The following is a 25170-nucleotide window of genomic DNA, read 5'->3' as shown; positions in this document are numbered from 1 at the left end:
GTGGACTCCTGCTGTTTCTGTGAAGCACACAGTCAGCTGACCCAGTACTGGTCCAAATGCACACATGCTACTTGGGAGAAAGCTGCAACTTCTTTGCCTTTACAGCAGCAGCAGACAGATCAAGAGAGAGACCTGAAAGTGCCCTTGTGTCCCATGTTGACTTGCAGAAAAGGGGTACAGTATGTCAACTCAGCAGGTGTTAGAAGCTTTCAGTGGCTGTGCTTTTTGAGACTGTGAAACAACACTTGCTTGTTGGTTCACCAAAACCGGGTCTTTTCGAGAATCGTTAAGAAATGATTCGATTCACTGACATCAGTAGCGTTTTTGCTTAACGATTCCCTTATCGGTCTTTCACAGCGGTCGTTGTTTTTGAGGGTGTTTTATCAGGAAAATGTTCATTTCTCTACATTTATTGCAGACCCTGCAGCGGGTCTGTAATCAACCGCTTCTGTAATGGCTCCACTTTGAAGCTTGAACCAACAAAGCAGTGCTCCGACCTGCTGCTTTGTTGATTCTTTGCTTTGCTGCTTTTCAGAAGCGGCAAGTCCGCTTCTTAACCCCTCTCAAAGCCATTTAAATATGTCAATTGTGAGTCACTTTTGTGTGGATTAAAGTCACTAACTGGGACTCTTGTCTTGTTGCAGGCAAGAAATGACAATAGTCCTCCGTTCCATTCGCACATCTCCAAACGCTGCGCCGCTCTGTGCCGAGTCAAGCTCGAGTCCGGCCGGAATTAATAACTTCAAAGTGAATTGCCGTTATAATAAAATGACACTTCTTTCCAAATGTTGTAATACAAACAATAAACTACAATCGACTAAAACTTTTTTTTCCTCCAAAAATGAGACGTCCTCCGTTCTTTATGAATTGCATTGATGCTGACGTGCAGCGCAGCCGGCTGAGCTCAGGTATGGAGTAACATTCATGCCATTAATGTCTGAAAGGAAATGCTTTTGACAAAAACAATAGATTTTGTTTATTTCTATTTATGTCCAGAGATCAAGGATCCAGTGACCAATTTAGTATTTATTTACTTTAAGACTCAATAAAATGTTGTTGACATAGAAAACCTGTAAAGCCTACTTTTAGTACACAGAATATTCACAAGTGGTATTGATAAGGGAATCGATAAAGAATCGGATCAATAAGTGGAATCGATAAAGGCATCGATATCGATAAAATCTTATCAATGCCCATCCCTAGTTGGAAACAGATAAAATGAGGGTGCATAAGCAGTACCTACCAAAAGTGGTCCAAGAAGGTGAACCAGTGACAGGATCATTTGGGATGTGCTGATCAAGCACGTCTGATCCATGGAGGTCTCACCTCACAATTTACAGGAATTACAGGATTTGCTATGAAAGTCTTGGTGGCAGATACCTCAGCATACATTCATTGGTCTGATGGAGTCCATGACTTGATGGGTGTGGTAACAGTGTTATAGCTGTACGTGTATACGTGTCACTTTGAGGAAAAGAAGTATTTTACAGCACCTCATATAGTTGTCATGACCAGATGTTCCAACTGCCTATTGAAATTTTTAAAATTACTGGAACTTATCTCATTGCAGATTGACCTTAGTCAAAAAGAAGCTGAGCAGTCATTGGTCAGTTGAGATATTTAATTTTTTTAAATTGTTTTTAATGTTTGGTTTTGGGATGTAAACATATAGGATTTTCTATCCACCCATAGTCCTTACATCAGAATAATTTTCTGAGGGGGTCATGTCATCCTGTAAATAGAAATCAACCTGAATCTTAAATAAATCATTAAAATTGGCAGTTATTGAGTTGATTATAAAACATGGAGCAATTTACCATGATGCATGAAGGGAATGGAAAATAAGTCAAAGGTTGGAACAGTGTTTGCCAACTTTCTCTTGAATGATAATGATCGAGTGGCTTTGTGAAATTCCATCTTTGCCTATTGGAGTCAAAGGTGGATAAGCTACATGTATGATAGCATTTCATGTGTCCTTTTCTGCAGTGTACAACCGGTTTATGGAGCACAGCATCCACCGCTCGACCCACGGTTGCGGCGCACGTAAGTGTCGACAGAACGGTGTCATTCACGTGGAGGATTTTGATTTTCATTCCCGTGTTCAGCTTGGTTTGTTATGTGCAGAGGATTATTTTCATTGGACAAGTGTGGTGTGCACGCTCAGCATCAGTGGCTTGCAGTGTCGATGTTGTTCAACCTTTTTCGAGAGATTTTCGCTGTTTTGCTTCCTTTTTGTTTTTGCCTGCAATTGAATTCTGTGTGGTGTTTGAAACCAGCATGTCATAAATTTGCTCCAGGATTGTACAGGCTACTGCTTTTAATTGTCTCAAATTCTGTCAGATTTTTCACTGCACATCAATTCTGACGCGGATGAAACCATTGAATTATGTAACTTTGCTATTGTTTTCTCTCTTTGTCTTCATGATGCTGATCTGTCCACCTACAGGCATCCCAAAGACACAAAGGCCAAGTTCAATAATCTCAAGTCTAAAAAGGCTTCTAGTTTCCACGAGTTTGCTCGCAGCACAAACGATGCCTGGGATATTGATGATGAAGTCGATGATGATTTCCTCGGGAACCCCACTTCATCACAACCATCAGATCATATCTCTGAGTCCACACACAACCAGGTAACTATCTGTATGACATCCTTTTGGATTTAAAGTGGAGTCTGATCTATGTGGATTTTTGAGGGGATTGATGTTGATATTATGGAATAATAGCTGCGATACATACATAACAATGACAATAATTCCTAACATTTCATTATCAAGCCCTTATGACAAAAAATTGTAATTGAGGTTTGATGTTTTGCAGTTTAAACATGAACTTTATAACAAACTATAACTAGAGCACTGCACTTGTAGGGCACAAAGAAAGTCCTGTTAGAAGTGGCTTTTCATAAGCTAAATTACATGTGATCAAATGTCAGGAGTATATATTTAGTTCATGCACATGAATCCAACTTTTTTTTATGATGTCAGTTTTTTCCCCCAAGTTTTTCAGTTTTTGAATTTTTTTTTTTTTTTAGATAATTTTCACAGAACATTGGTTATCTTTGCTATGCACAATTTGTCATTGGTTTTTGCCACTTGGTTTACGACTGACAACTGGAATACAGACAAACAGGGATAAAATTGGAACCTCCATCCAATTTTGGTGGTGTAGGTAAATTCATAACAGAAATGTGAGAGTGATTGAGGCACTTTTGATTGAGATATAATGCAAAATGTGCACCAAATGGGCTTTTCAATATTAAATTTAAATGTCCACAAAATCCACAGTCCAGATCAGATCTGGATCAAACTTTGTCAGCCAATGGTGAGTGCCGGTCTACACTTCACTTTCAAACATGAGAGTGATTGGGACATGTTTGATTAAAGGAAAAAAAAAAAACACTGATAAAATACAGCTGGGAAGATAGACTGTGCTATAAACTAACGATTGATGCGCATCAGTGAAAATAAGGAGCTCTTACAACTGAAATATCCACCTTGAAAGTCGGCATTTAAGCAGAATTCGACAATTTCATAAATGCTGCCATTGACACAAATTTAACCAATCAAAAAAAAAGCTGGATCGCTTGCAGCACTGCTGTGATGCAGAATGAGCACAGAAAGCTACAGATGGCAAACATGCGCTGTTGTAAAAGTCCTCCCTCCCTCTCTCTGTCTCTCCCTCACTCTCTGTTTTCCTGCTGAGCAAATACGAAGCCTTTCAACTGTAAAATAAACTAAATTTCTAAATGTATCATCAGTGGTGCTCACGGCTCTGGATAAACATTGAAGGATTTTGGTGGTTTTTCCGTTCAGCGGAGAGAAAGTGAATGAATCTCTGTTCGGCTGTCCTCTTCAGCTGCGCTCTGAGGTGCTGTGAAAGCATTTCATTTCACAGCCTCAGGACAAAAAAAGTGGCTGATTTTCAGTAATAACTCAGTTCATTTTTTGGAAAATCCATGCTCTGCAGCACAAACTATTTGAACCTGAGAGCCAGGCTGAAATTTGCTGTTACTGGTGGATTAAAACTTGTCTCTGGTGCCGTGCATGGAAGAAACAGCTTGCCTTCAGAAACTTCCCACTCCCCCTCCCCTCCTCCCGTTCAGCAGTAAACAACAGGCAACACGAGAGAGGTTACACAGACGTGGTTTCTCTCTAGTATTGGAAAATCCCGTAGGTTGGCTCGGGAAATTCCGATCCGCGAATTACATCTGTAATACCGATCCGGGATCCGGAATGTTGATTGCCACTTACATACTTTGCCCCTTCTATACTGAAGAGCGACACTAGCGGAGTTGTGAACCTCTGTGCCCATGTGACGTCACACATCGCTGTTAAAGCAGCCGGCATGGTCACCTGCTGGTGGCTTTAGACCAGCCATACAAAAACGCTCTTAACTTTAACATAAATGATCACACATGCCTACAACTTTTCATATGGGCTCTCAATATCATAATCTATTAACCCAATCAGAAATGATCAGTGGGTTTGCTTTTCTTTTACGATATAATGTAAAATATATATCAAATGGGGTTTTCAATGTTAAATTTAAATGGCCACAAAATCTGTAATCTGTATCAGATCTGGATAAAACCTTGTCAGTCGATACCCTCCATAATGCTCTCAAATATGAAAGAAATTTGATATTTTTGGGCAGAGTTATGAATTTTTGAAAATTTGTTCAGTGTTAAAGATAGAAATTTTTGCAAGATTTTTTCCTGACTTTGACCTATAACCTTGAAAATTTAATCTCTTCTTGCCTATCAGGATATGAATCTTCAGTAAAAATTTCATAACGGTATATGACAAATTGTGGACTCCAGGCACCAACTTCTTTGGCAGAGGTAACTATAACCAACATACTTGTATATGGTATCAGTGACAAAACCCCATTCGCGTAAAAATTCACGTGTAGATATTAGCTGCGCATGTGCAAATTATCTCTGCACGCTTGTGCAAAGGTGCTCCGTGCGACAAGCAGCGCTCCCCTCGCCTGCAAAGTTTATTTCTGCTCGCGCGAAGTTGATTTCTGCTCGCACGCAGAGAATTCCTGCTCAGTCGCTTGAAATTTATGGCACTATGGGGGTGGGAACCAGGTCGGCACTGGCTCTGCTGTGATTAGCCATCTCTGGAGAGCGAGGTTTGATTGACAGCCCTCCCCTGACGCGGAGGTCAGTCGGAGACAATGGCGTTAAGCGCTTATCACCTCATTTCTGCTTAAAACTTCATTCCAGTCATCATCTATCTCAGCGACAGGTCTCTGAAGCTTCTGTATGACAATCATTTTCACATAAATTCAGCATTATTTCATAACAAATTACAGAAAGTCCTAAAAATAACCTCCTGACACTTGTCTGCAGACTGACTCTGTACACCCAAAGTGATCAAAGTAAATAATGTGATTAATAGCCATCAGATGACAAATTAAAACCTCTTAAATCACGTGCAAACCAAATAATATTCAATAAGCCTCTTATGTTCTTGTATTCGGTATTTTCATGTATACAGTTCTTTCAGGATTTTGTACAGGACCTGTTTTGTTTGGATTTGATTCATAAAATTTTTTTTTTTTTTTTTAAAGGAGATGCCGTTGTCTCTTTCAGGGAGGTGGTGGTGTCATGGTTTGCCTCTGTGTCTTGTATCTAATGTGACCAAGGGATAATGGGGGGTCCCAGCTGTGCTTGACAGCATTTCAAACAATACTGTCAGAGTGCCCCCTGCTGGACAACATACATAATGACACCATTTTTAACAGCCAATGGTTTTGTTTTTGTTTGTTTTGGGTTTTTTTTGTTGTTGTTGTTTTTGTAAAATAAAAGTTTTCATATTTGACGAAAATAACTTTACTGATATGTTCGTGAAAAGCTCATATTGGCCAATGTTACTGGCCAACTGATATATCGGTCAGGCTCTACTTTAAAGTGTGTGTGTGTGTGTGTGTGTGTGTGTGTGTGTGTGTGTGTGTGTGTGTGTGTGTGTGTGTGTGTGTGTGTGTGTGTGTGTGTGTGTGTGTGTGTGTGTGTGTGTGTGTGTGTGTGTGTGTGTGTGTGTGTGTGTGTGTGTGTGTGGCCTTTGGGGGACAGTTGTATATTTTTGTCCATGACACTGTACAAACTGTGAATTCAAAGATTAAATTGTCAACACTTTGTCTTCTTCTTAGCAGCATCTGAATCAGACTGGTGAGCGTGAAAGTGGTACAGAATCCAGATTGACACTTCCCTTTTTAGAAGATCCAGCCCTCCAGGACATGCAAGAGGTCACAGAGTGCATGCATGTCAATGGAAAGTTTGTCAAGTCCAGTAGTGAGGCCAACCTCAGCACATCCTCAGGTATGTGGGAAATATGCTGCTAGGTTCCTTCTGCATTAATAACCACTGAGCATCTTATCATCTGTGGAGCTAATTTCAGACTGTCAGCAGGGACTCAGGCCTTCCAGCCTGTGACTGGCAAGATACACTCTTGTAGAGATGTCCTAAATATGTTTCTCTCAATGCTCTGTGAACTGAGGTGTAATTTAACCATGTTATCTGATCAGTGATCCAGAGTACTCACTCTAATCAAGTTAAAAGTGAATTTAAAGCATGAACACCGTGGTATGGATGGCATGTAATGCCTTTTTCTGGTTTTGTTGACCTTGTGAAAATGAGCATTAAAACCCCATACCTTCAATGAAGCTGATTAATGGAGTGTTTATTCCAAACTTGTCTGATATTCTCAGTTTTTATTTGCGGCCCCTTGCAGTTCTCAGTACCCTGCAAAAGCAGCAATCACTCCCAGCACGTCCCGTCATCCCACTGGTGGCACGCATCTCAGACCAGAATGTATCGGGCGCACCACCCATGACGGTGCGGGAGAAGACCCGGTTGGACAAATTCAAACAGCTGCTTGCTAGTCCCAGCACTGATTTAGGTGAGAAAACAAATAGTTCCAACAACAGTGTCATGCAGGTTTCCAGCTGATCCTGAAAAAGTCCTTAATAGTGCAGCAGACGAGTGTAAGAATTGTTTAGTTGGTGATACAAGCACCAGATATGTTATAAGTACTTCTGAGATGTCCTTTTCTTAAAACAAACAAACAAAAAAAAACGTTAGTCACATGAAACTGTAAAATAGCCTATTTTGCAACTAAAACGCATTGGCATGGAAATATAGGGGATTATGGCAATAAATCATTAAATGTGATGCTACTAGACACAAATGAAACATTTTAAGATATAATTTGAATCATCTTGATTTGTGAAAGTAATCTTTATACTGTCGTGCATTGACAGAAACTCACAAATTTACACAAAACATGTTACACTGGAGACAGACATTAGTAAGTAAGTTCAATCCAAGGTCAATTCAGTTCTGATTTATTTATATTTATGTAGTGTGATCAGGTGTTTATGTTCAGGGGAGAAGCTCATCAGCAACCCACCTGCTGAGGTGACTGGTTGCAAGGAAAACCTGCAGTGTCTCAGCCCTCATTGCCCATCCCTGGACTCTAACCTTACCTCCCCCCAACACAGGCGACAGTAGTCAGGAAAAACTCCTTAAGGTGATTTTTGGTTGCAGGAAAACACCTGAAGCAGACCAAACTCAGAGGGGTGAACTGCTGTTTAGTCCAATTTAACAGTTACAAGGTTTTTATCAATTTTACAAGCATTTCCTCACAAAGAAAAGAAATGGGAAACAGAAAAAAAAACAGAAGAAGAGGGGAGATGCCGAAGAGACTTACTTATTTTCTTACCAAGTTTGAAGGGCCATAATTTTTTCAGCTTTTTTTCACCTGTGTACCTTTTGTCCATTTTAAACCTAACAAATATTTTCTTGATTATATGGCTTTCAGTTTAAGGATGTTGACCAAAAAGGTTGTTGTTGTTTTTTTTATCATATCTTGCCTCTGTTGAAATAAAATGAATGTGGTTTTGAAAGTATGCTTTTAATGAAGAAATAAGTATCCTAAATGTTTTATAATATGGAAAAAAAAATTGGTTCAAAGTGGGACCAACCCCCAAAATGCCTGAGTGGGTGTCCTTAAGGGTCAGGAAGGAAAGGATTCATTTGGATGAAAATCTGGATTTCATCAAATCCTGATATCATCTACCTATGGACCAATCAAACCAGCATTCCTTCCTTTGAAAATATCACCTCAGATTTCATAATTAGACTTTGCATCTGCAATGATCCAGACTGAAGCATGTGTGCTGGGTACTAGTGGAGCACATTCTTGCCATCATCGATGTTCCCAGGACTACTGGATTGATCGCAACTATTATATCTCCACAAATGATGAAACAAGAAATAAAGCTGCTTTTCACAGCTTCCAGCTCTGATATTCCATATATGGAAATTTGCAGTCTGTAAGTATGAGTGTTTTAGAATTGTTTGCAGAGTTATTCCATCAGTGCTATCATGATTGTGCACATTGTGTATATGCAGCTTTTACAGTAAAGTGCAAGCACTTAGTCTTGCCGTACTGACAGTGAGGCACAATAAATAGTCCATTTCAACAGGAGGGAATGCTGGTTTGAAAATGGTTTTCGGCCCATAGGTAGATCACATCAAAATTTCATCAAATTTAATTTTTCATCTAAACTAACTCTTTCCTTCTGGACCCTTAAGGGCCCCAGAAAATGACATTTTGGGCATCAGACCTACTTTGAGCCAGGTTTTCTCCATATTATAATATGAAAATTATATATTTATAAATTTATAACATGGGAACTTGTAATATGAAATTTATAATATGGAGAAAATATAGGTCTGACCCTCAAAATGCCCTTTTTCAGGGCCATTTCGACAGTCAGATTTATTTGAGCCATATTATAAATCATTTAGGATACTTATTTCTGCATTAAAATTATGTCTTCACAGGATACTTTCAAAACCATGTGCCTTTTATTTCAACAGATGCTAGGTATATCAGGAAGGGGACTCGGAAAACATTCTGTTTTTTTTTTTAACTGTCATTTGAACATACACCAATTGAAAATTGCATAACCAAGGAAACTTTTATTAATATTATTTATAAATAAGCATGTACCTATTGTCCATGTTAAATGCACAATAGGTACAAGTGAAAACCACCAGGAAAAAATGACGGCATTATCTCTTGCTTTTAGAGATACAGTCCTTCAGAGTTGATAAGGCGTCCATGCCAAAAAAAAATACATTGCCACCTTTTTCCAACCCTTCTGGAAGAAAAACTAATTGGAATATGTAAAACTAATATTTTGGATTTTTTTGTATTTGACCCACAATCTACAAAGTAGGTCAAAATGACGCAAATCTGAGACCATGAAGCAAGAACATTTGAAAAAAGGTTGATTTCATATGGAATAACCCAGTTTGATTCTCTGTCAGAGAGGAACGTCACTGAGATACTCTTGAACAAGGTCCTGAAGTCCCACATTTTTGCTAGTGTGCAGTTGCGTTCCTCGCATGGCAGCACACTGTCAATGATGTCTGTGTGAGGCATCCCTGGTGTGTGTGCTTCATATCTTCCTTTGTTCTTTCAGCGGAACTCCGGAAGCACAGTTGGTCGGGCATACCAAGAGAGGTCCGACCAATCACATGGAGACTTCTCTCTGTAAGTTTCTAAAAAGAAGCAGCAGCTCTCTTTAGGTTCTGTGTCTTTTAGTTTCAAAACCTGTTACACTCTGCATTTTGTTTCTAAACCTGCTACAGAGTGCATGTTCCATCTTATCTGTTGTGTAGCCCATTTCCTTTTTTTTCCTAGAAACCTGACATAATGGATTAAGCTTTCTCATTTTTCTGTTATCTCAAATAGCTTGTGTCTTTGTTCCGACCAAATATCTCCTGTCTGGTACGTTCTGTCCTTTTATTTATTTTTTATTTTTTCTCCTCCCGGCTCCTTGACAGGGTTACCTGCCGGCCAACAAGGAGCGTAGAGAGTTGGTGCTGAAGAGAAAGCGAGAAGAATACTTTGGCTTCATAGTCCAGTATTATCACTCTAGAACAGATGAACACTATAAAGACACATACAGACAAGTAATAAATTATGCCATTAGATCATTGTCACATGTTGCTTTATTATCCTAAATGGCATCTCACTTTGCCTTCTGTTCAGATCCACATTGATATTCCAAGGACCAACCCTCTCATTCCATTGTTCCAGCAACCAGCAGTGCAAGAGGTGAGGCATGAAATGCTGAACATTAGTGAAATTAAAACAATGTGGCTATCTCAGGTGTTCATCACATGTGAATGTGGGTGTTTAAACATGACCACACAGGCTTTTTTTTTTTTTTTTTACCTTGCCAATGAAGTTGGAGGCGGTGATGTTTTCACCCGTTTGTTTGTCTGCCTGTTTGTGAGCAGCCTGGAGCCTACAATTTTTCATATGTCATTGTGAAATTTTTACTGAAGATTCATATCCTCATAGGCAAGAACTGTTTCAATTTTCAAGGACATAGGTCAAAGTCGGGAAAAATCTTGAAAAATTGGAAAAGTCTCTATCTTTAACATTGAACAAATTTTCTAAAATTCATAACTCGGGGGGGTGTGACTCCCCACAACAGACCTAGATTAAAGGTCCACTTTTGAAGGCTTCTTCATACTATTACTACTACTAATGCTACTTATAATAATAATTTCAACAACTAAAATCTTTAGAAAGAATTTAAATGTTAGAAAAATGTTAGAAAGAATTTAATAGTTACAGTTATAAACAATGGAGGTTAGAAATTGAAAGTTTTACTTTACAGTGCTATCAACAGTTAAATATGAGGTCAACAAGATGTCTTTATTTTAGTTTTTATGAAACAAGTATTTATGTTCATTGAAGTCAAGAAAGGGTCACAATAAAATGCGTATTGGCAAAATGGGTTATCATTTTCATGTTGATGTGGCAGGGGGTGTTGTCGGCAGCTGCTGAAAGTAACTAATGAAGTAAGTAGTAATCTAACTTGGTTACTTTTAAAATTGAATAATCAGTAAAGTAACTAAATTACTTTTTCAATAGTCCATTGGCTGAAGGGGATCCCCTGGCCATAAAATGTCCCCTAAATTTTTCTTCATATCTTTAAACTAGACCATTAGACATATCAAAAACGGTTGGTTAGACTTTTGCTACCCCGGCAGCAAGCGAGAAAATTATGTAATCAGCCATGCCTACTTTCGGCTTCTGTAGTTGTATTATTCAGTGGTAAGGGAAACATAAATTGCAATATCGCGAGATTGCATAAGTCTTGTAACAGCTATTTGTCATATGATAGACGAAATTGTTATCACTGTCCCTGAGGGACGTCAAACGTTTGGCAACGTGATCCAGTCGAATATCTGCAGCTTCTCGGATGCGTTTTCTCCCAGTTTCACCACTGCTTGTGGCAACTCATGTTTTCTTTTGGCAAATAATGCACTTGTCGACTGCGACTTTGTCGACCTTGGCCGGCAACAACTTCACCCCACTTGTTCCTGCCTCCATCTTTCATTGAAATCACGCAGGTTCCTGCAAGAAAGAGAAGGATACCTCAGCTAACTAGTAATAAAGTGGCCAGTCATGCATGTGCATATACAGAGAAGGGGGCGCAGACACGTGTCCCTCTATTCTGATAGAAATATTGAATTTTCATGCTAATTTGCATAATTAATATGCACAGTTATAAGAGGTCTCAAATACAAACATTTTGAGGTATATATGGTTGCTATGTGGCTTGTAAATCTCGAGATATTGCAATTTATGTTTCCCTTACCACTGAATAATACAACCACAGAAGCTGAAAGTGGGCGTGGCTGATTACGGAATTTTCTTGCTTGCTGGCGGGGTAGCAAAAGTCTAACCAACCGTTTTTGATATGTCTAATGGTCTAGTTTAAAGATATGAAGAAAAATTATGGGACATTTTATGGCCACGGGATCCCATCAGCCAATGGACTATAAGGAGTAATTAGTAATCAGTGGATTACTTTTTCAAAGTAACTGTGGCAACACTGTCCTTGATGTACATGATGGATCCTAGATCTCTGGACATAAATAGAAATTAACAAAATGTGTAGTTTTGTCAAAAGCATTTCCTTTCAAGTATTAATGAGATAAATGTAACTTTTGGCCGGTTGTAGGTTGTTGTCTGTATTACAGCGGTTGGAAAGAGTTGTCATTTGATTTAAAATGCCGATTCTCTCTGACATTATGAATTCCGACCGAAACCTATCTTTCCAACTTTACTTGGCAGAAAGCTGCGAAGCGTTTGGAGCTGTGCAGTTAGTCCCACAAAACAGGAACAGAACGGAGGATGATTGTCATTTCTTGTCCACAACAAGACAAGATTCCCTGTTAGTGACTTTAATCAGCACAAAGGCGACTCACGATTAACATCTTTAAATGACTTTGAGAGGGGTTAAGGAAGAAATCGTGGACCTGCTGCTTCTGAAAATCAGGGAAGCAGTGAACCAGTGAAGCAGCGGGTCGCAGAGCTGCTTCGTTAAATTATCTGAAAAAGAATTCAGATACTGAAAAAGTTTAACAAAAAAAAACCTGACAACACCACAAAAAACTTTGATTCAAGTGCATGAATTCTGACATTTGATCACATCCAGTTTGGCTTATGAAAAGCCACTTCTGACAGGACTTTGACATTGAAAATTTTTTCCAAGGTACAACCCCAATTCCAATGTAGTTGGGATGTTGTGTAAAATGTAAATAAAAACAGAATACAATGACTTGCAAAACCTCTTCAACCTATATTTAATTGAATACACCACAAAGACAAGATATTTAATGTTCAAGTTGATAAACTCATTCTGAAATGGATGCCTGTAACATGTTTCAAAAAAGCTGGGACAGTGGTACGTTTACCACTGTGTTACATCACCCTTCCTTCTAACAACACTCAAGAAGCGTTTGGGAACTGAGGACACTAATTGTTGAAGCTTTGATGTACGACTTCAGTTGTTCAACAGTCCAGGGTCTCCGTTGTCGTATTTTGAGCTTCATAATGCGACACACATTTTCAATGGGTGACAGGTCTGGACTGCAGGCAGGCCAGTCTAGTACCCGCACTCTTTTACTATGAAGCCACACTGTTGTAACACGTGCAGAATGTGGCTTGGCATTGTCTTACTGAAATAAGCAGGGACGTCCCTGAAAAAGACGTTGCTTGGATGGCAACATTTGTTGCTCCAAAACCTGGATGTACCTTTCAGCATTGATGGTGCCATCATAGATGTGTAAGTTGCCCATGCCATGGGCACTAACACACCCACATACCATCACAGATGCTGACTTTTGAACTTTGTGCTGGTAACTATCTGGATGGTCTTTTTCCTCTTTTGTCTGAAGATACAACGTCCATGATTTCCAGAAACAATCTGAAATGTGGACTCATCAGACCACAGCAGAAAGATAGCAGCGTTTCTGGATGTTGTTGATGTTTGGCTTTTGCTTTGCAAGGTAGAGTTTTAACTTGCACTTGTAGATGTAAAGAACTGTGTTAACTGACAATGGTTTTCTGAAGTGTTCCTGAGCCCACACCATCCTTTACGCAATGATGCCAGTTTTTAATGCAGTGCCGCCTGAGGGATCGAAGGTCACGGCATTCAATGTTGGTTGCTGCTTACGTGTAGAAAGTTCTCCAGATTCTCTGCATCTTCTGATTATACGTATTATGGACTATAGATGATGGAATCCCTAAATTCCTTGCAATTGAACATTGAGAAACATTGTTCTTAAACTGTTGGACTATTTTTTCACACAGTTGTTCACAAAGTGGCGATCTTCGCCCCATCTTTATTTATGAATGGCTGAGGCTTTTGGGGATGCTCCTTTTATACCCAATCTGACACTCATCTGTTTCCAAACAGGTGTTCTTTGAGCATTCATCAAATTTCCAAGTCTTTTTTTGCCCCGTCCCAAGTTTTTTGAAACTGTTACAGGCATCCATTTCTCCTTTTATACCCAATCATGAGTGTCCGCAGTTCCCAAACACTTATTGGGTGTTGTTAGAAGGAAAGGTGATGTAACACAGTGGTAAACATACCACTGTCCAAGCTTTTTTGAAATGTGCTGCAGGCATCCATTTCAAAGTGAGCAAATATTTGCACGAAAACAATAACATTTATTAGTTTGAACATTAAATATCTTGTATTTGTGGTGTATTCAATTGAATATAGTTTGAAGAGGATTTTCAAATCATTGTAATCCGTTTTTAATTTACATTTTACACAATGTCCCAACTTCAATGAAAATGGGGTTGTAAAAATTTGTGGAATCAGAAACTAGTTTTGGCAGAGGTTTGCGCTCTATGAGCGTCGTGCTCTAGTTCACCTTGGTTTGTTTGTTTTTGTGGCTTTGGAAATTATAACTCATACAGACCCAAATATATAATAACCCACATGCATAATTCTGTGCACAGTGCTCTAGTTTGTTTCTGTAATAGTCCCGGTAAGCCATTGTACTCATCTCATGGTCATGGACATGACCTCATGGTCAAGGACATGGCCTCAGGGTCTGTGATACAGAGACTGGGAGATGAGCTTCTTTCTGTTAAAAGCATGAAGCACTAAAACTAGTCAGCACTTTGACACAGTACAGTGAAAGTTAATTTAGTTTAGGATTTGCTACCTCAGTGTGTAGGGGGTGTTTTTGTTGACAAACACCTGGTGACCCACAGTTGGCTACAAAAGAGTGTAATATCTTTTCATTTGAGATTGATGTGTAAATGTTAACAGTATGATGAGCTCCAGATAAACAGTTGGAAGACTTGCAGTTGTTGCCTTGTCCTCAGGTATTTGAACGTATTCTGTTTATCTGGGCTATCCGCCACCCAGCTAGCGGCTACGTTCAGGGAATAAACGACCTGGTCACCCCCTTTTTTGTGGTCTTCCTTTCAGAATTTGTCGGTGAGTAATATTTTGGGAAATTGTACTTATACAATGAGCAGTGGATTAACATGATGGACCAATGTTATGTTGGCTTTATTTCTTATTTTAACTTCTTCTGAACTAACATTTTTTAAAAGATATAATACAGTTATGTGATGTCATGTTGATTTCATCAGCTAATTTCAAGATCGGAAACTTTCCCTAAACCCGGTAACTTGGTGTTTGGATGTTGTTTGTATTTCAAGTGGAGGATGTGGAGAACTTTGAGGTGGCCACTCTGCCCCTGGATACCCAGAGAAACATCGAGGCTGACAGCTTCTGGTGTATGAGCAAGCTGCTGGACGGAATACAGGTCTGGTTACCTCACTTTTTATTGTTGTTTTTAACTGTGAATAAGTCCAAAGTGCTGAATTTGATGTCCTTCAGGACAACTACACCTTTGCTCAGCCTGGAATCCAGAATAAAGTGAAAGCGTTAGAGGAGCTGATCAGCAGGATAGATGGTAAGTGGGCCTGAAACAACAACAGCTATCATCTTGTATTAAGTGTTCTATGTGGCACTGAGGTTTCAGTTTCAGTTTTGCTCATACCCGTTTTTAGACTTGTTGACTCTTGCTGGCTCTGGGGGAGTAGATATTTGTTACCTCCGCCAACGAAGATTTGTTTGTTTGTCTGTTTGTGAACAGCCTGTAACCCACAATTTTTCATATATCGTTATGAAATTTTTACAGAGGATTCGTATCCTGATAGGCAAGAACTGATTAAATTTTCAAGATGAAAGGTCAAACTCAGGAAAAATCTTGGAAAATGGGAAAATCCCTATCCTTTAACATTGAATGAATTTTTAGAAATTCATAACGCTGTCAAAAAAGATTGAATTTCTTTCATGTTTGATGGTTCTGTAGGATGGTATCCTTTATCTACTGACAAAGTTTGATCTGGATCTGGGGCCTCATGTACAAAGACTTGCATAGCTTTCTTACTGAAACATGGCATATGCTAAAACCCAGAAAGTGGTGTAAGCACAAAAATATCCAGATGTATCAGAGTGTGCGTACACATGGATCCAAGCACCTTCCATTTTACATCCCAGTCAACCTGGACTTGAGCTCACACGTACCAAGCCCCTCTCTTTCCACGCCCCTATTTAATTATGCAAATTCATGTAAATGAGCCCTGGGAGCTGGGAATCCCCACTCCGTCAGATCAGTCAACTTGAACAAAGAAAATAATTTATACAGAGTGTAAGCTAGAGATCTGGATTCCAGATTTTGTGGAAATTTGAATTTAATATTGAAAACCCCATTTAATTAATATTTTACATTATATCTTAATCAAACATGCCTCAATCACACTCATATTTGAAAGTGAGGTGCAGACTGGCACTCACTATCACTTAACAAAGTTTGATCTGGATCTGATCCGGACTGTGGATTTTGCTGTCATTTGAATTTAATATTGAAAAGCCCATTTGATGTACATTTTGCATTATATCTCATTCAGAAATGCCTCAATCACTCTCATTTGTGTCAGTGAGGTGCAAACTGCCACTCTCAATGAATAGACTGTTCCGCATTTGATCCATATTGCGGATTAAGCAGATATTTGATTATTTTTAACATTGAAAAGCCCTTTTGATCTATATGTTGTATTATATTTTTCTATTATGGATTTACCTACACCACCAAAATTGGATGGAGGTTCCAATTTTATGCCTGTTTGTCTATCTTCCAATTATCAGTCATAAACCAAGTGCCAAAGAGCAATGACAAATTGTGCATGGCCAATGTTCTCTGAAAATTATCTGAAAAAGAATTCAGACACTGAAAATTTGAAAGAAAAAAAACCTAACACCACAAAAAACTTAGATTCAAGTGCATGAACTAAATACATACTCCTGAATCCTGACATTTTATCACATCTAATTTAGCTTATGAAAAGCCACTTCTAACAGGACTTTGACCTTGAAAATTTTTCCAAGGTAAAAATTTGTGGAATTGGAAACTACTGTTGGCGGAGGTTTGCGCTCTATGAGCGTGGTGCTCCAGTTCACCTTGGTTTGTTTGTTTTTGTGGCTTTGGAAATTATAACTCATACAGACTCAAATATATAATAACCCACATGCATCATTTATTTGGTTTTGAATTCATTTATTTATTTTTGATTTTTGGCAATTGAAAGATCATGCAGAAACTGTGAGTACTTCTACGATTTGTTGTCACTAGGGGACACTGTTGCTGTTGCACGGACATGAAATACTGCAAATGTTTTGTGGTTGAACTGCAGTTGAATTGTAAGACAGTAATTATGTAGCGCCACCAATCTCTTTGTCCCTCACTGCTCTTGTTTTAACTAAAAGCCACACATATAGGACATGATAAACCTGATTTCAGATTTGATTTGGAAACATGAAACCTCTTGTTTGTTTGCTGTCTATGTATTTGTGTGTAAAACTATCTGCAGAGGACATCCACAATCATTTCAAGAAGTATGAAGTGGAGTACCTGCAGTTTGCTTTCCGGTGGATGAACAATCTGTTGATGAGAGAACTCCCACTTCGGTGCACAATCCGTCTGTGGGACACTTATCAGGTAGAACAGTGCAGAGATCATCATCAGACCTTTACAATTTAATATATTCAAATGCAGGACCACCACAAAATTTGAATTTCAGGGGTTCGACCAACACCTCACTGGCAGACTCAAAATGTAATTCAAAAGTTAAAATATATCCAAAAAGTATCCAAAGTTACTAATATGATACTGTAATACTCAGCTGTACTGTTAAATTGTGTGGTGTCGTACTTGTTTTTTAAACTTAGAAATGTGTAAACTTAATGTGTAATATACAGTTAGGACAAGAGGTATTTGGACAGTGGTGAGATTTTTGTAATTTTATATCCGTACATCTGTGGAGTTGAAATGAAACAATCAAGATGTTGTGCAGATTTCTAGCTTTAATTCAAAGTGTTAACCAAAAATATTTCATTAAAATTTAAGAATTATACTTGTTTCTATACATAGTGCCTCCATTTTGACAGCCCATAAGTAATTGGACAAACTAATAAGTACTTTTAATGCAGGTCCAATCACAGCCACAGAAGCCTATAAATGCTACAGAGTTGTTATGGGTGTGTGGGTGGCTTTCTTCACTGGTCTCCTTCTTGCATGAAAATGTCAGACAGATTTACCATACGATACCATACTGTTTCTATTAATGACTTGGTAATGTCCATATATATAGGGTGTCCCAAAAAAATATACAACATTTAAAACACTCGGTTTGACCCTTAAATGCTACAAACTTAATCACTTATGTTTCTTTTTTACTTGCAGAGATCCTGAAGTTTATGTTGATGCCAAGCAAGACTCAGGAAAATGCCAAGATTAACCACACTACAGCGAACAAAAATTATTTTTGGCACCAGACCAAGAGTGTCAAACAGGTGCAACGACTTTATGCTAGACTGACAAAATGCAGGGCCAATATTGACATTGGTATGAAAAACTTTAACCTTTCAACTTTCTATCCAGCCATAAATTTATTTCCTAGAATTATGCTTTGACCATTTTCTTTGCTGATAAAATGTTGCATATTTTTTGGGACACTTGTATATCTCCTCTGACTTTCCTAAAGAACACTGGCATAAAAAGTGATGATTTGTGTTTACAATAATAATTACTGACAGCATCTGAAAATAGTGGGACTCTATGTAAAATTGGCTGCAATTCCATATTGTTTAATGCAGTATTTTTTATTGAGCCCTTGAAATTAAAGAGGAAAGTCAACACTTAAACAGTCCCAACTCGCTTCCACATACATTCCACACATAGATACTTGAAACCTCACTTTTACTTTCTTAAATATTCAGGTTTGAAATTTATTAACATTATGGATTGACCAAGAGCACTGTAGTTGATCAGTCTGTATTATAATAGCCAAGTGGCCTCTGTGTGCATGTGTGTGGGTGTGGTTGTGGCTTTGATCATGGAGAAACTAAGGAGAGCTGACATTTGGTATGCTTGTGTATTTTGGGTCCAGGATGAATGCTGCGAAAATGGAAAGTTGATAGGACAAATATTTTGGAGAAATTAGCGATATTGGCTAACAACAATGAACAATGGATGTTGTGCTGCAGTGCACCATGGGAGTTCTGGGTTTGGGGGTTTTAAATGTTACTGTGGTTCATTTTAGTTTAACTGCATTGTTAGTGTTGTTGCTTTATTGTGTTTTTGTTCAGTTGGTTTAGTCAGTTTAGTTAAGTGCCATGTTGCCATTACTATGAGTGAAAACTGTAGCGCGTTTGATGTCTTCCTCCACCGTCTCTGTTTGTGGGGAAAAAACTAAAAGTACCTCCTTGCGGCATAATGCAGAAAAAGCAAAGAGCTCTGCCTGCGTGTGTGCATGAATATAACTTTAAGCACAGACAAACTGGGGTGAGCTGACATTTATTATTTGGTATGCTTATGTATTTTGGGTCAAGGTTGAGTGCCACCAAAATGGAACATTGGTAGAACTAATATATTTTGGAGAAACTACAGATATCGGCTAACAACACTGAACAATCAATGTTGATAAATAAATTCTGGACTCACACTCTATTCCAGCAGGTGGCGGTAAATTATCTGTATATTAAGTGTGTGTGTGTGTGTGCATGATTTTATTTAGTAAGTTCAATGTAAGTACATAATATAATTGTGAATATGTTAAAACACATGGATGACACAAGAATGTGAAAACACTTATTTCCATTGTGGTCCATTTAAAAATAGAATAACAATATGGAAGTAATAATGAAATAATACTGATAATAATAATAGTGTTTATGATAAGAACCTAAACAATTAATAAATACATTAAGCCAGTAAATTAACATTAAAATATTGTGTCATTAACACAAAGTAAAAGGGTTGAGTTTTTCTTCTAAACACTGTTGAGGTCTAAGGTTCTAGAAACATTCTGGACTCAAGCCATTCCAACTCATTATAGAAACTTTGCATAATTTATTGCCACCTTTGAAAAATCTCAGCTACCTATTTTATAAACACTACCCAAGCTAAAGCCCGTGGATCCTCCCGGACAAGACGCTAGTAATAAAATTAATCCTAAAAAATACAACTTGCCTATCCAGATTAATCTATTATGTCTGTTAATCTTCATGAAAGGGCTCGTCCATTTGGTGAAATGACGTAGTTTTATAATGCCTCACTATAATTGGCTCCACTTTGTTGATTACTCACCACTCTTTTTGCACACCATGAAGCTGTTGCCTGAGTAGCACAGATGAAAATGGCTCTTACACTTGGAAAAAGCTACTCTGTGGATACAGAAGTGAATATATATATATATATATATATATATATATATATAATTATCAATTCCTGGGGGAAATGAGATACCAATATATGCTTATAGTCTGAAAACGATTTACTCCAGATTTCTGCACTGTACTGTCTGGAGTCTGGTACTGTGTTCACTGTCCATAGTAGTGATGATGTACTAAGGGAATGGGCAGACATGGAATACCCTCCACATGTTGGTCAAGATCTTGCCAGAATACAGCGTTGTTGTAGTCAAAACAGGATTTGAGGCAAACTGAAAAAGCGCTTTACAAGCAATGGCTGACATTCACCCATTCTCTCTCTCTCTCTCACACACACACACACACACACACACACACACACACACACACACACACACAGTCGTACACAGATGTGTAACCAGGGCTGTTGCACTCTTCAGTCCAGAGATTGACTCATTTGTTAATTAATGTATTTCATCAGGAAGGATTTCCTTCCATCAGTGTATAATGCATGTAGCAGCTCTGTGGAAGAGTAGGCGGGAGCCAGAGATCCAAACTACAACCCTCCTGTAACAAGACCAGTTCAGTGTTCATATGCTTGTCATTTTTCACCAGGCTGAAGCAGAGGGCTTCTCTCACTTCCACCTGTATGTCTGTGCTGCTTTCCTCATTGAGTGGCGCAAAGAAATTCTCTCCATGGTCGACTTTCAGGTATTGTCATCGGCAAGTTTTCAGTGAAAACAGCTGAAGCTGCAAATATACAAATAATTACTGTTTATGAGAGCAATGGTAAGAATGCTTGCCGAGTTGAAAAATGGAACATTCCAGTTTTCAACAAAGACAATATTCTTTCCATTGCACTAATGGAAAACATTCATTATTTGTTTTATATGACACCTAAAGAGATCCGTGCCATTTGATATTTTACTTAAAAGTAGACAGGGGTTTCATCTCAGAACAGGAAGCGGACAACAACCACACTTTTCAGAGATGGCAGGCGAGCCACTGATACACTGTTGAGCAGATTGAGTACCACTGAGGACCAAAGCGGACTGTGTGGAAGGATGCATCTGCTTTCCTAAATCCAGGAAAAAAGAACTTGTCCAATTCTTCATCTGAAGCACTTCGATGTACACTAAAGATGTCCCCATACACACTATGTAAGCTTCTAATAGGCTTATGGCAATCTGGATTTAGCTTCCTCGTATTATGGACACATTTTTACGAAAAGGTAGTGAAGTCATTCAATAGAGCGAAACATGTAGGACAAAAGTCCACGAAAAATGGTGTCAGTCATACAGTGGACTATTTGTCTACACAGTGGGATAAAATAACATTGTCATGTGACATACATTCCTCCAATCAAAAGAGAAGGATCCATTTTAGGTGTCATAATAACACACACGCGCACACACACACACACACATATATAGTACATGTTGCTGTCTCTCAAAGCTCAATTTAACAAAATAACTCACATTTTGTGTGTATTTTATGTCAGTGATTATATGTACTGTGATAGTGTACATAATGCCTTCTTAAACTGTGCTGATGGATATTTTGTCTACTCTGTAGAGTCTTCTCATGCTACTACAGAACCTTCCTACAATCCACTGGGGTAATGAAGAGGTGGGTCTTCTCTTGGCTGAAGCTTATCGATTGAAATATACTTTTGCAGATGCACCCAGCCACTACAAGAGATAGGCTTTATGCTAACACGACACAGAAAAGCCAGAACTTTTACCATTTAAGACGAACTCCACTGTGACTGGATGGACACAGTATTTGGGATTCTCTGGACTACAGTAAAGCCTCTTCCTCTAAGGTAACCAGGAAAGACTAAATAGCGGTGTCTGCCCAAAGATACCGTACACATTGTAGACTTCAAAGAAGAAATTTAACTGCAGCTCTCTAGTTTTGTCCAGTTTTACCTTGAGAAAACTTTGCGTTTGCTGTGTGAAGTTCCAGAAGAGTACCTGAGTAAAGCCTCCAAACCTTGTGACAAGTCCAAAAAACATTCACCTGTTACAGTGTAATCTGAGACAGTTTGTGTCTTCTGTGCAACCACAGGACTCAATCAAAATGGACAGTTACGGTCAGTGGACTGTACTGTGTTAGCGGACTCTTCAAGTATAAACAGCCACACCGGGGACTTGTTTTATTTATATACTTGTCAATCATGCAGCATTGAATGTCATGTTGTATAAAGGGGTGATGAATGTTTGTGAGATCATCTTTTTTTGTCAAAAATGGTTGAGAGAGACTATACGTGTACATATATTTTTGCAGATTTGTTATAGTTATTTTAAAGGGAAAAAAACTTTCAAGTGTGAATCTGGTGTCTACAGTGTTTTGTTATGTTCTGCTGTGAAACCTAAAGTCTTAATTTTCAGTTTAGTATTACACTTTTAAACTGTCACCATTAAGACCCAGTTCAGGTTTCCCACTTAAAATAAAAGACGTGCACACACACACACACACACACATACTGTGTGGTTTTGACAAAAAAAAAAAAAAAAAACTTGTCTGTGGTAACAAAAATCTTCAGCCCCAAATGTTGCTGAGCTGATCCACAGGATCAGAGACGACCCCTCAGCTTTAGAGCTTTTATCACTATCAGACATTTAATCAAATAATCTTAATGTTTTCTCTTGTGCTGCACGACCTTCCTGCCCAGTTACTAATACCTTGAATATTCCAGAAAATGGTGAATAAATTGCCATTATAATTTCAGAAGTGAAGGCGACATGTTTAAACAATCTTTTGTTTGCTGAACAATCAAAAACACAAATTTTCTGTCTGTAGTGATATAAAGCAGAAGAAAGAAGCAAATCAAGATAATTTATTTTAAGGAGTACGGTACTTCTGCTTGATAAACTTATATTAAATGGTCAAATAAAAATAACTTAGTTTCTGCTGATCAGCAATGATTAATACTGTGAGAAATCTTGGAGTCATTTTTGATCAGGATATGTCATTCAAAGCGCATATTAAACAAATATGTAGGACTGCCTTTTTGCATTTACGCAATATCTCTATAATCAGAAAGGTCTTGTCTCAGAGTGATGCTGAAAAACTAATTCATGCATTTATTTCCTCTAGGCTGGACTATTGTAATTCTTTATTATCAGGTTGTCCTAAAAGTTCCCTAAAAAGCCTTCAGTTAATTCAAAATGCTGCAGCTAGAGTACTGACGGGGACTAGCAGGAGAGAGCATATCTCACCCGTGTTGGCCTCTCTTCATTGGCTTCCTGTTAATTCTAGAATAGAATTTAAAATTCTTCTTCTTACTTATAAGGTTTTGAATAATCAGGTCCCATCTTATCTCAGGGACCTCGTAGTACCATATCACCCTAATAGAGCGCTTCGCTCTCAGACTGCAGGCTTACTTGTAGTTCCTAGGGTTTGTAAGAGTAGAATGGGAGGCAGAGCCTTCAGCTTTCAGGCTCCTCTCCTGTGGAACCAGCTCCCAATTCAGATCAGGGAGACAGATACCCTCTCTACTTTTAAGATTAGGCTTAAAACTTTCCTTTTCGCTAAGGCTTATAGTTAGGGCTGGATCGGGTGACCCTGGACTATCCCTTGGTTATGCTGCTTTAGACGTAGACTGTGGGGGGGTTCCCATGATGCACTGTTTCTTTCTCTTTTGCTCTGTATGCATCACTCCGCATTTAATCATTAGTGATCGATCTCTGCCCCCCTCCACAGCATGTCTTTTTCCTGGTTCTTTCCCTCAGCCCCAACCAGTCTCAGCAGAAGACTGCCCCTCCCTGAGCCTGGTTCTGCTGGAGGTTTCTTCCTGTTAAGAGGGAGTTTTTCCTTCCCACTGTTGCCAAGTGCTTGCTCACAGGGGGTCGTTTTGACCGTTGGGGTTTTTCATGATTGTTGTATGGCCTTGCCTTACAATATAAAGCGCCTTGGGGCAACTGTTTGTTGTGATTTGGCGCTATATAAAAAAAAAGTTGATTGAGTTGATTGATTTGTGTAACACTAATACTTTTTCAGACCACGTTGTCTCCGCTTTGCACTTTGTACATCTGTCAGCCTCTTTCCCTTATGAGCCGTGGTAGATCTCTGTATTGTGAGTGCACCTCTATTCTCGAGTATGGATGTACATTAAACGCTGTCGCCATGTAAACACATAACATGTCGGTTCACTACGAAAACAATATTAAAGATGTCAGTTGGTTCATTAATACCCCTCACTTTTTGGGTTCTGACAAATTGTGGTTTAGGTTTTATTTTTTAGCAGATCAGCAAAAGGTGATCTAGTATGTGCTTGACATCTGTTACTACATACAGTACCACTCAACCATTACCGCCCTTTGACCTGGGTATTAACAGATGATGTATGTGCACACCCACATAGGCCACAAAATTTACTATTTTGCAGCAGCAGACTTTTTCTTTCTTAACGGCTCCTGTTGTATATTTGCATGTCCACCATCTTCATTGAACTTTCCTGGGAAGTTCTTCTTTGGTTTCCAGGCTCCAGCTGCATCATTTGGGTACTATTCCACTACTACTAGGTATTTGAACATCTTACAGATTGTGATGTACTGCTTTTTGCGTACAATATAGTTAGCTAGTATGAATATTAGGATGTAGACATGGACTGTAATGGTCCAATCTTCACCTGTTTATGCCCAGATTTTTTTTTTATTGTGAGTAGAAAATGATAGTGATACACTTCGGCAACAATTGGTGAGCGTGGGGCAAAACGGGTTAATGATCTGTGGCACCAAAAGTGTATATTGCAAATGCATTTGGTGCATGTCCAAATCCATATTACTATTTACATAGCATGTAATCTGAGCACAGCGTAAGGTGTAAAAGGGTTGTATTTCCTCATTTAATTAGTTATGGATGTGTTTAGTGTTAAATAATCCAGTCATTCCCTTTAAGGCGTGTGCGCCCCCATTTGGTGTATTGCCATTAAGACAGCAGACTCAAATGTGACAGATTTTCCAGCAAGAAAGGATCTTGTGTGCTGTGTCAAAATGCATGAGCAGATTGGTTACAGGCACAGCGGTTTTTCACTGTCGCTCT

The 25170-nt window shown here is 38.7% G+C and overlaps 1 protein-coding gene across 2 annotated transcripts in view; it reads left to right on the top strand.

The window, feature by feature from the left end:
- tbc1d22b (TBC1 domain family, member 22B) overlaps positions 1 to 22862 on the top strand; it is a 30878-nt gene extending 8016 nt beyond the window's left edge. The window contains exons 2-14 of one of the 2 annotated variants that reach the window (XM_034172082.1): positions 1987 to 2043; positions 2447 to 2630; positions 6157 to 6325; positions 6738 to 6905; positions 9499 to 9569; positions 9863 to 9991; positions 10071 to 10136; positions 14724 to 14838; positions 15066 to 15172; positions 15247 to 15322; positions 17283 to 17410; positions 20737 to 20832; positions 21697 to 22862. In XM_034172082.1, coding sequence (XP_034027973.1) covers positions 1987 to 2043; positions 2447 to 2630; positions 6157 to 6325; positions 6738 to 6905; positions 9499 to 9569; positions 9863 to 9991; positions 10071 to 10136; positions 14724 to 14838; positions 15066 to 15172; positions 15247 to 15322; positions 17283 to 17410; positions 20737 to 20832; positions 21697 to 21825 — 1495 coding nt within the window. In that variant the 3' untranslated portion in view covers positions 21826 to 22862. The remainder of the gene's footprint in view (positions 1 to 1986; positions 2044 to 2446; positions 2631 to 6156; positions 6326 to 6737; positions 6906 to 9498; positions 9570 to 9862; positions 9992 to 10070; positions 10137 to 14723; positions 14839 to 15065; positions 15173 to 15246; positions 15323 to 17282; positions 17411 to 20736; positions 20833 to 21696) is intronic. The other variant, XM_034172083.1, reaches the window with a different exon arrangement.
- Positions 22863 to 25170: the final 2308 nt, after the last annotated feature.

Source organism: Thalassophryne amazonica, chromosome 6 (genome assembly GCF_902500255.1).
Source record: "Thalassophryne amazonica chromosome 6, fThaAma1.1, whole genome shotgun sequence".
NCBI classification, from domain to species: Eukaryota; Metazoa; Chordata; class Actinopteri; order Batrachoidiformes; family Batrachoididae; genus Thalassophryne; species Thalassophryne amazonica.
This window is presented reverse-complemented; position numbering and strand designations above follow the sequence as displayed.